Raw genomic sequence first — 10,828 nt, 5'->3', positions numbered from 1 at the left:
ATAAGTTACATTTTTGATCAAACTTATCTGGGATTAATCATAAAACATCAGCAGTAAATCTGATTAAAAGAACTTGTTCACGTTAAAATGAAATCTTTGAAATTCTATATAAAAGGGTCGAACTTGGTGTGTTTTAAGCTGGAGCATACTGCCACCTAGTGTTGGCGCGGTGTAAAACATTCAGAACGTTGGAAAAAACGTAAATAAAAATAAAATGTACCATTTTGGTTGGCACAGATTAGCTAAACACAAATGTGTGCTACACTTTTTACAGGTTTATCGCAAATAGAAAAATCCGTATCGCTTTCCATCTACTTATGTCCTAATTTGCGTTGATCTGACCTTAAACTATACTGTGGTATGTTGTTTGTAATGTCACAAAATACATAATAAGCTTTTACTGAAATACATAAATTAAACTGATAATAAATATAGACAGTTTTATGCTGATTTTCAACAATATTCACGATGCGTTTCATTTTATTGTGAAAACCAGCTCTCGAACCGGAAGCGCTTCCGTTCTGGTAATTAACCAACAAAAAGCTATAAAATGCGTTTACAAATTTAAACCCACAGAGCGGAAGGTACCTCACCAAAAACATAAACCCCGAAGGAGACCTGAGGGGAACTTTACCCTCCATTCGTCGGTTTACTGTTGAGCCGTAATGGCCGCCAACCCTCCCGGACAGGGCTTCCAGAACAAAACCCGAGTGGCCATCCTGGCGGAGCTGGACAAGGAGAAGCGGCGGCTGCTGCAGGGCCAGTCCTTGAACTGTCCCGGCGCCAACATCCCGCTGTCAGGCCGGAGCAGCCTGAAGGAGGCGAGGGACAGCGCGGAGCAGCAGCACATCGCCGCCCAGCAGAAGGCCGCCCTGCAGCACGCGCACGTCCACTCCTCCGGCTTCTTCATCACCCAGGACTCCTCGTTCGGGAACCTCATCCTCCCGGTGCTTCCCCGACTGGAGCCCGACCTCTGACCCAGCAGCACAGCCGCTGCGGGAGGTCCGACTCGAACTCACAAAGAGCCTTTGGTCACTTTTTAATTTTTTTTTATTTCGAGATAGAAACGTAAGGAAGTTATTTCTGGGTCAGAATGTTGAAACCTTCAGGGGAAGAAGTGCTTCTCAACTCCAATCCTCAGCCCTCACCCTGCTCTGCATGTTTCAGATGTGCCTCTATTCCACAACAGCTGATCCAAATGATGGCATTACCTCTTCTGCAGGCATCAAGTACTGCAGAAGCCTGTTAATCCCCCATAGATCAATCCAGGTGTGTGGCAGCAGGGAACCACTGAAGCATGCAGGGCAGGACAGGAGGAGCAGGATTGAGGTCTACGCTGTGTTTACTTTCTGTTTTCACTGCAAGCAGAAGACCAGGTGTACATTTTTTTTGAGTGAGCTATTGGACCACAGCTTGCTGTCAGAACAGTGTTTACAGTTTATGGCTCTCTGCCAGGGCGCCCCTCAGTCAGAGGGCGTAAGATCACTTGGAGGAGAAAAGGTGGTCCGACAGATTCATCTCTGAGGACTGTTGTTTTTTTTGTCCATTCTAGTTATCATAGATTAGATGGCCTCCACCCGCCTTATGTTATGCAGCGTATGGACTGTAAGGAGAAAAAAAATGGCTGCAATATTTTTTTTTCTTTTTTAATAAACATCTATCTACCAATCTGTCCCTACCAGAGCTGGTTGTTCTGTTTTGTACTTTATAACATACTTTTATACTTTATAACATAGTCAGTACTACACTCTGTATGTCATGTTCATGTTTTGTTAGTGATGAAAACATTATAGGTTTTCATTGTTGTAATTTTCATTCAAAAGTGTGTTTAATGATCCATTTCTTTATTTCTGCCTCTGTAATATGTGCAGAAATGTAATGTGCAGCTAAAAGATGTTTATTTCCCTAAAATTAATACTTTCTTCCCTTGGTTTCGAAAGCAGCATACGCTCCAAGATCTGGAAGTGAATGTTCTGGACTTTAAGGTGCCACCTCTAAAGTGTATAAAAAAATTTTCTAAGCCAACAAAAATATGATTTTATTTTATTTTTTCTGTAATTGATTCATTGTGATTTTTAAGATGTTTTTCTCACTTTTTAAGTCTCAAGTTGCAGTTGGGTTGAGATTGAGCCAAGGTTTTGTGATCAGAGGATGAGGGTTCTCAATAATAAGTGATAATTTTACAAGACAGGACAGTAGTTTTTTTGTTGTTGCTGTTAAATATTTGTTCAGGCCAGCTAAAAAAATTGCAGACCCCACACATTCTGATCACAGTTTACATTTTCACCATCATATTTGCAAAAGGAAAAAAATCGGGAGCCACAGAAACAGTTTCTTGTAAACATTTTTATTGTTTTTGCACTGTCACATCAACACTTGTTTTAATGTATAAAACAAACAAGACAATTTGGTTTAAAAAAATCCACATATCGTTTCTTTATGCCTGTTTTATGTAAGCTAAAGTTTATATATTTATACTGTCAGTATGTACGCAGTGAGCGCTTGGAAATGTCTGTTTTTAACATTCAATCTTGGCCAATAAAGTTATTCGGATTTGGATTCTCTGCTATCTGCGCTCGATTGCTTCCCCCTGGAGTGGATCACAGAGCCCAGGCTGTCGCTGACGCAACCTGCTCACAGGTCCACTCAGCGGCTGTTTCGCCACTCCGAGACCCGTTTTAAGAGCACAGGTGAGCGACCGGCTTTCGTTTTTTTTTTAACCTCAAAAGCAAATTCACACGGATGTATGGCAAGTAAAGCTAACGTTAGCTGAACAGATAGCATTTTCCGGTAGCTGCACATGGTTTCTGTTGCTAACCAGATGAAGCCCTTAGCTCTCCCAATTCACTCATTCCCCATTTGACCGACTTGTATTGAACGCGTCAGCGGAGCTTGCTCATTTAAGCTAACAAAGCTAACTCTGGCCGTGTGAACCGACAGCCTCCCGTCTCAAAGCCCCGGCGTCATGGCAGGTCAGCTCAGTCCGGAGGAGAAGTTCAACCTCATCACCAGGAACCTGCAGGTGAGCAGCAACCCGGGTCGCTCCGGACGGGAAGCGCTTCCTCCGGTGTCGGTGACGTCTGTGCTTGGCTGTCGCTGCAGGAGGTGCTCGGCGAGGAGAAGCTGAGGCAGGTTCTTCAGGAGAGGGAGCTGAAGGTGTACTGGGGCACGGCGACCACCGGCAAGCCGCACGTGGCATACTTTGTCCCCATGTCGAAGATAGCAGATTTCCTGAGGGCCGGCTGCGAGGTGGGGGTTCAAACAAACTACTTTTAACATGAACTTCAGCATTCATTTGTGTTTACCTCGGGCCTGTCGCGATAACCACGAATGCTTCGCGATGAATCGTCCCAGAATTTATCGCCACACACGTTTTCAAGCAATATCGCCGTGATGACGCAAGAGCGCGTTCTCAACGATCACCTTAAAAGCTAGAGGACATTTAACACTGAAACTGAAAGAGGTTTGGAATACCCCAAATAAATAAACAAATAAATTTTGAAGAAATTGGCCTTCAAAAAAATTTTTTTAAAAATGGGGGAGAGGGTTAGTTGAAACCAAAGCACTGGACTGAAGACTTTTTATCATCCAGTTTTGGGTAGAAAAAGAGAAAAACGCTAAAATCAAATTGAAATTATTGAGCTCTTCTTTATTTGTCACAGGCCTATTCAACAGTGAAACTAACTGAAAGCGAAATTAAGAGTTTTATTTACACCATCAACAACCTGGCTGTTCTCCCCCCCCCCCACAACATCTCCTGATAAATGAAGCGAGGCAAAAGATACGTTTTGTTTTTTTATTTTCTGGATTGACTTGAGTCTCTATCTCACATTATCTTCAAAAGTACCAAATTTGTCCATCAGTTGTAACACCTGCCTGTTTTTGCCATTGTAATCCCAGTTGAGCCAGACTCAGAAAGCCATTAGTCACATGACCTCAATATAATTTTCGTTCCGGACGACTAATATTTTTTGTCGTGTTTGCCGTCTCTCCCGATCCTCAGGTCACGATCCTGTTCGCAGACTTGCACGCTTACCTTGACAACATGAAGGCTCCCTGGGAGCTGCTGGAGCTCCGGGTGAAGTACTACGAGCAGGTGATCAAGGCCATGCTGGAGAGCATCGGCGTCCCTCTGGAGAAGCTGCGCTTCATCAAAGGCACCGATTTCCAGCTGAGCCGGTCAGTTTGAGCCAGCAGTAACAGGCCCCCGCCCAAACTAGCGCTCTGCCTCGTAGCTGAACTTTGTTTCTGTCCTGTGACGTCGGATAGTGAGTACACCCTGGACGTGTACCGCCTGTCCTCCATGGTGACCGAGCACGACGCCAAGAAAGCTGGAGCTGAAGTGGTGAAGCAGGTGGAGCATCCTCTGCTGAGTGGGCTTCTCTACCCTGGACTACAGGTGATAACAAACCGCACATATCACAGTCCAGATAATTAGTGGTGTGAGAGTTGATTGCTATTGGTGTATTTCAGTTTGTTGTGGTGGTGCAGATACATTTGTATATCAGGACATTTGTGTTGGTGTTTAAAAAAATAATAAAACAAGAAGTAAATTGAGCACTGTCTTTCTGCATCAGCTCGGTGTCGGCCGATACCAAACCTCAGATCGGTAACGGAAGTGAATAAAATAGATCGGCGCATCCCTAAAATAATTAATGCCTGGTCCTCAAAAAATGGTTGCAAAGAAAATGGGAAGAAGTGTGGAATGCTTTGTATTCAGGCCCCCTTCTCCACAGTCAAACATGGTGGTGGCAGCACCATGCTGTGGGGGTGATTTTTAACAATTTCTTTCCCAGCAGAGAAAATTGTGAAAATAAAGACGAAAGACAAAATTGGATAAAGTTTCGAGGGTCTGGATACATCTACCAGGCGCTGTCAGTTTCTGTATTGGATCGGTATCGGCCAATATCAACCCTCAGATATTGGTATCGGTACCAATATCTGAGGATTAGTGTCTTTGAGTATTTAGTTAAACTGTTGGCAATTTTCTAAGGCTTTAGACGAGGAGTACCTGAAAGTTGACGCCCAGTTTGGAGGAGTTGACCAGAGGAAGATCTTCACTCTGGCTGAGAAGGTAAAACTCAACTGGGACGGAATAAATTCATACAAGACGTTAGAACGTGTCCCAATAAGCTCCAATTTTGTTCCTTTGTTCCCAGTACCTTCCCTCGCTTGGTTACGCAAAACGATCACATCTGATGAACCCGATGGTTCCAGGACTGACGGGGGCTAAAATGAGCTCCTCAGAGGAAGTAAGGCTCTATTCAAACACTCTGTTGAGACATTCCCTGCCAGCCTTTACGCTAACATCCAACGCATGCGCGTAGGAGTCAAAGATCGACTTGCTGGACTCCAAAGAAGACGTGAAGAAGAAGCTGAAGAAGGCTTTCTGCGAGCCAGGAAACATCCACAACAACGGCGTTCTCTCTTTTGTTAAATACGTCCTCTTTCCTCTGCAAGGAGGTTAGAAAGCTGATTAATTTCAATTTTGTTGTTTTTTTTTATTGTTGTGAACGTCTTCGTCACAGCCTGACTTGATTCGCATTTCAGAGTTCTCCATCAAGCGGGATCCAAAATGGGGCGGAGACAAAGTTTACACGGACTTTGAACAGGTGGAGAAGGACTTTGAAGGAGAGGTAAAGCTACATTTATCTGATCCCATCTGCTAGTAAGCTGTGTGCTGGAAATCCTTTTTTTATTTTTTTAAAAGTCTAAATTTGGAAATGTTGTTTGCAGTTGAAAGTGAAGTCTATAATGTCTGCGCTTGTGCACCAGTCAAGGGTGTGAATTAAAACCTGGCAAATGACAGACGGGCTTTAAATTTCCCCGTCGTTTAAAACGATAGCCGGTCAAATACGGGAAATGTTCCGTTAACGCGACCTCTGGCGGGGAGTCTGGTTGACCCCTGGAGCCATTTTTTAACATCTTTAAAATGACAGCAGCACAAATGAACACATTGCTGCGGAAAGGTTTTGTTTGATTTGACAAAGATGGGTGGGCCAACTTCACTAATGTCCTCAACCCTGCTGTAAAATGTAGAACATTATCACAAGACATTATTAATAACAGTAGTAAATGATGTGATATAATAGAGAATTGAACCTTCTGTAGTTCATTTTTTCATTTTTTAATTTGTACTGTCCTTGAACGAACCCCGATTAACACTTTCCTCATTTTCAGATGATCCATCCCGGAGACTTGAAGGCCTCGGTGGAAGTCGCCCTGAATCAGCTCCTGGATCCAATCAGGAAGAAGTTTCAGTCTCCAGAGCTCCGCAAGCTCACCAACTCTGCTTATCCCGATCCGTCCAAGACAAGTCAGCGTTTTAACCCTGCGAAGCCCGGATGCTTCACGCTCACGCTGAACACTTGTTTTATCCGCTTGATCAACAGAAGCAGGAGGAAAAGGCGCCAAGACAGCCGGAGGCGGCGGAGGGGACGACGACGAGCTGGCGCCCTCCAGACTGGACATCAGGGTGGGGAAAATCGTCAGCGTGGAGAAGGTTGGTGACTCGGCTCGCCGCCGCACGCCGTGAAATGAGCAGCCCTGACGTTGTATCGCGCGCAACCCGCAGCATCCGGACGCCGACTCGCTGTACCTGGAGAAGATCGACGTGGGGGAGCCGGAGCCCAGGACTGTGGTGAGCGGGCTGGTGGCCTACGTTTCCCAGGAGGACCTGCAGGACAGAGCCGTGTTGGTGCTGTGCAACCTGAAGCCGCAGAAGATGCGAGGGATCGAGTCCCAAGCCATGCTGCTGTGCGCCTCCATGTAAGCAAGTCGACTAAAACCCACAGGGCAGCATGAAAACGCCGCCATGTCCACGGTTAAAAGAGTTCTGGGTTGTAGTTGTAGTTCTTTTTTCTTTAATGACTCAGGTTGTTTTAGTTCGTTTTTAGAGCGAGTTTTTATTAGTTATTGTTTAGTTTTTATTAGTTACAGGAGTTTTAGTTTTTTCAGATTTTGATCGTTTTAAATTCTGCACCCAAAAATGAACCAAAGCATCGTATTGCTGTGTCATATGCACACATAAATTTGGAGATTAATACTCAACAGAAGATGCCATTCTCATAAATGGATTCAGTTATTGTTGCGAAAACCAAGTTTTCTCAGCATTTTGTGGACCAAGTGCCACCAGGAAGAACGAAGGGTCTTACGTCTGTAATTTCAGCATGTTTTTGTTTACCCTGCTCCGGTTTCTGTTTCCAGAGAAGGTGAGCCCAGGAGGGTGGAGCCTCTCGACCCCCCAGAGGGTTCTTCGCCAGGGGAACGGGTCTTCGTGGAGGGCTACGAGTCGGGGAAAGCGGACGAAAAACTGAACCCAAAGAAGAAGGTGTGGGAGAAACTGCAGGTACGTTGGAGCCCCGTTGCCGGTTCAATGTTCGGACCCACCGTCCCAGAACACGCCGACTAACGCGGCGTGTCGTCCTACAGGCGGATCTGAAGATCTCAGACGAGTGTGTGGCTCAGTGGAAAGACAGAAAGCTGCTGACCAAACTGGGACAGATCACATGTAAGACGCTAAAAGGAGGCAACATCAGCTAAATACTCAAACGGACTCCCGTCGATCGCCAAAGCTGCTCCACAAATTTCCACGACGGCACCATGACGCTTCATCTGGATGGTTTTGGAAGAGTGAAGGGATATTTCTGTCCACATAGACCAACTGTTTTATCTTGACTGAGGAAAAAGTATGAAGTCATTTGCTATGACTAACTGTAACTAATCAAAGTTTGTCACTTATGCACTTAATGTACTCGAATCACAAACGTTTGAGTGGAGGTTACAGGACACTGACCAGTTTGCTCCTTTCTGGGTCTAAGTAATCGTATCTCAGGTTTCTGAAGGGGAACTCAACGTTTTGGTGTCAAGACAGATCAGTCTGATTAAAAGAGATGCTTTCAAACTTTCTATACACCTCATGTATGTAAAATCCATATGCCTCTAGATGGAAGACGGTTGTACTTTTAGGTCATGCGCAGAAATCCATGTCTGATCATCTGATTGCCTGATTAATGCATCATCCGTGAAATGAAATAAAACACCGGCAGAATCAAGAGAGCTGCTGGCCATGACTGTCTTAATGTGACTGATTAAAGGTCTCAGTTTGTTGATGTGAAGCCATAAACTAGAGATGGTTAAATCCAGGCCTCAAGAACCGGGTGTGGCTCCGCTAGCTTTTTTTTTTTTCTTTTTTTGCGTCTATCTTTGCCATGTGAAAATTTCTCACCAGTTGACTGGACGGAAAAGCATCCGATTCGTTTCACTCCCACACGCTCGTTTTTGAAACAGTGAACGAAAGAGACATTTGACACAAGTAGAATTTATTGATAGAAGTAATAACTGTACATGATTCTTTATAATCGCCAAAAAGGAGATTTTTTTCTTTTTAAACACCCTTTACAAAGAGTCAAGAATTGACTTCATGTGATTCCACTGGGGAAGGGGTTTTTGTGCAAACAGTGATGAGCTTAATTCTCCATTCTAAAAGCTTAAGTCAAAGTTTTAGGAACAAAATCTTTTCATAAAAAATACTGATCCAGCTCCAGTGTATCACGTCACCAGAGTTGTTACTTCAGAAGTGGTTTTCATTTAATATTTGGTAGCAAAAGGCAACTTCCAGTGCTACTAGCGGAAAAAAAAGATTAGTTTTGCTGCTTTGCGCAGAACTAAAAAAAAAGAAAAGAAAATTTTCATCTTTACCAAATTCTTTTGTTTTAGATTTTTGTTTGTCATGCTAACATGTTTAAGCTAATCAGGAATACATCGAAGAAAAAAAAATTAAATGCTAAAAGATCTTAAAAAGCAAGAAATTATGCCTCAGTGGAAATACATTTACTGGCATCAATCAGAAAGAGGGCGACAGAGATCTCTTAAGAATTTGGGTATTTCAGTGAACCAGAGACTTGTCCATTATTTTGACAAGTCAAAATGAAACTCAGAACATCTGAATCCCTGCAGGCCTCACTTGCTTCAGTGACGCCCACTGTTCCAAGAGTCAGAAATGATTGACCGGGCATAAAAATGCATTGATGGGACAGTTGAAGACCAAAACCCAATGCTGACTGGAAAAACCTACAGACTACAGCCTCCCTTACCTCCAATTACAGAATTGTAGTTCCGTAATTGATGGAACTGCAAATTTGCTCTAGAAAATTCTGATGGAGAATATATAGAGGACAAGGATCCAACACAAACAGGATTGTCCTCTACTGAATCTGTGGAACCAAAGGAAAGTCTCTGGTGTGGCAAGACCAAGATTTGACTCCAATTGAGAAGCTGAGGCGTGACCTTTAACCTTAAACAGGCGAATCATAAGAAAGCATCTAATACGGGTGGATTAGAGCCATTTTTTAAAAAGTAGGCCAAAACTTCTCCACTCTGAGTCATCACAAACACTGGCTCGCATTTGTTGCTGCTGAGGGCCTCAAAACTACTGATTTGGTTCAAGGGCCCAATTACTTTTTCACACAGGGCCAAGTTGGCGAGGATCGCTTCTCCTTTATTCCAAGATTCCCTTTCTGAAAACTCCATTTCGTATTTAGCCGGGTCGTCTTTGATGTCGGCGTTTCTTCAATGACCTGCACTGTGCGCTGCAGAGGAAACACTCCAGCGACAGATACTGTGTTTAGCTATTTTTGTTGCGTGTTGACACATCATCCTCTGCAGCTTTTCAAAAGTCATTTATGTCCGACCAACAAAAACGTCCCGCGGGACGAATCATCTTCCCTTTTTTTTCTTTAATACTTTTACACACAGTGAAAAGCAGGACTAGAACTAAGTAGAGTCATTTCTGTACAAGCGTAACCAAGGAGACCATGTTTGGTCCTGTCCTTGGCTGGAGACTCTTGTCAGTCCCAGTGAGAATCGTTACCACGCATTGCTTGATACTGCAGCATGGGGTTAAAATATACAATGAACCCCTTTCTCCAACTTTTCTTCTGAGGATGCACTACCCCGTTCAACCTCTGGGAGGCGATCTTACTCAAACCAAACTGAGACACTTCATGTTATGTGCATCGCTCCACCCTGAGGGCTCCCTAGATTAGATTATGTAGAAAAATACTTTAGAATAAAGCTTTCTTTAGAAGTCGAGGGTTTTAACACGATCTTTTCTTTTGTTTTTGCATAAATATGTAGGAAGGCCATTACAGGCTAAGGCTTTAGCACAAAACACAACAAGACTGAGTTTATTGTCAATAAATGTTGCGAGTCATCCTTTCACTTGCTCGCCGTCTCGTTCCGTTCCTCCTGCGAGTCTGGTCACAGATCACTCCTTCAGAACAACGTTTCGATCGTGTCCGCCGTCACTCTCGTAGCTGCGGGCAGGAGATGAGAGGAGGATATGCGGCATTAGTATAATACGGTTACCGGAACACACCTAATGAAGATTCCGTCCCAATCTTATTGAATTATTGCAACATGATCATGAGCTTCGGGTTATGGCTGATTAAAGCGTGTGCCTGACTGGGAGAAAGCTGCAGGCGAGTCAGCAAGCATCTGCACTGCATGCGCACAGACCACAGTGGAGCTTGTTAGTGAGGTTTCTGACCTGGGGGTGCGTCGAGCACACAGCAGCGCTCCTCTTTAAAGCGAGCTTAAAACTGCTTCGTTGCTCAAAATCAGGATGTTGCAGGGATTAGCATTGTTCTTTCTCATGATAAGAACGCTTTGGTAATTCGAGGATTAATGCAAGCACTGACTCAGGTGTCCACCAGGTTACAGACTCAGCAGCAACATGCAGATGCTTGTGACTTTTGCTGCAGTCGCTTTGAGTTTTTCACCCTGAAATAGACCACAGGCCGCCCTTTTGTAGTTCAACTGGTCAGTC

At 44.1% G+C, this 10,828-nt stretch overlaps 3 protein-coding genes across 16 annotated transcripts in view; 2 read left to right on the top strand and 1 right to left on the bottom strand.

Moving 5' to 3' along the window:
• Positions 1-512: 512 nt before the first annotated feature.
• LOC129376396 (SOSS complex subunit C-like) lies at positions 513-1,683 on the top strand. The gene has a single exon (XM_055056039.1). It carries the CDS (start codon positions 666-668, stop codon positions 975-977), a length of 312 nt encoding a protein of 103 aa, XP_054912014.1. The 5' UTR covers positions 513-665; the 3' UTR covers positions 978-1,683.
• Positions 1,684-2,558: 875 nt separating this feature from the next.
• On the top strand, positions 2,559-8,081 carry yars1 (tyrosyl-tRNA synthetase 1). Its single transcript, XM_055056037.1, has 14 exons — positions 2,559-2,690; positions 2,941-3,022; positions 3,103-3,249; positions 4,004-4,179; positions 4,270-4,399; positions 4,994-5,074; positions 5,160-5,252; positions 5,328-5,463; positions 5,551-5,636; positions 6,181-6,316; positions 6,393-6,502; positions 6,575-6,768; positions 7,207-7,348; positions 7,432-8,081. The coding sequence occupies exons 2-14, from the start codon at positions 2,966-2,968 to the stop codon at positions 7,540-7,542; spliced, it is 1,599 nt and encodes a 532-aa protein (XP_054912012.1). The 5' UTR covers positions 2,559-2,690; positions 2,941-2,965; the 3' UTR covers positions 7,543-8,081.
• A 223-nt stretch (positions 8,082-8,304) lies between these two features.
• kiaa1522 (KIAA1522 ortholog) overlaps positions 8,305-10,828 on the bottom strand; it is a 54,760-nt gene continuing 52,236 nt past the window's right edge. For all 14 annotated transcript variants that reach the window (XR_008607756.1, XR_008607759.1, XR_008607760.1 and 11 more), the window contains one exon: positions 8,305-10,316. Coding sequence is in view for 1 of the 14 variants with exons in the window: in XM_055056029.1 (XP_054912004.1) it covers positions 10,276-10,316 (41 nt within the window). In the remaining 13 variants the exon portion in view is untranslated. The remainder of the gene's footprint in view (positions 10,317-10,828) is intronic.

This window comes from Poeciliopsis prolifica, unplaced genomic scaffold (assembly GCF_027474105.1).
Source record: "Poeciliopsis prolifica strain line A6 unplaced genomic scaffold, Auburn_PproV2 SCAFFOLD043, whole genome shotgun sequence".
In the NCBI taxonomy this organism is placed as follows: Eukaryota; Metazoa; Chordata; class Actinopteri; order Cyprinodontiformes; family Poeciliidae; genus Poeciliopsis; species Poeciliopsis prolifica.
The sequence above is the reverse complement of the archived record's forward strand: the minus strand, read 5'-3'. Positions and strand labels throughout refer to the sequence as shown.

Excerpts from the sequence above, each read along its gene's own strand:
- LOC129376396 (XM_055056039.1), top strand. The coding sequence starts at position 666 with ATGGCCGCCAACCCTCCCGGACAGGGCTTCCAGAACAAAACCCGAGTG.
- yars1 (XM_055056037.1), top strand. The coding sequence starts at position 2,966 with ATGGCAGGTCAGCTCAGTCCGGAGGAGAAGTTCAACCTCATCACCAGG. Across the intron at positions 5,637-6,180 it reads AGAAGGACTTTGAAGGAGAG|ATGATCCATCCCGGAGACTT; the intron begins GTAAAGCTACAT and ends CCTCATTTTCAG. Across the intron at positions 6,503-6,574 it reads AAATCGTCAGCGTGGAGAAG|CATCCGGACGCCGACTCGCT; the intron begins GTTGGTGACTCG and ends CGCAACCCGCAG.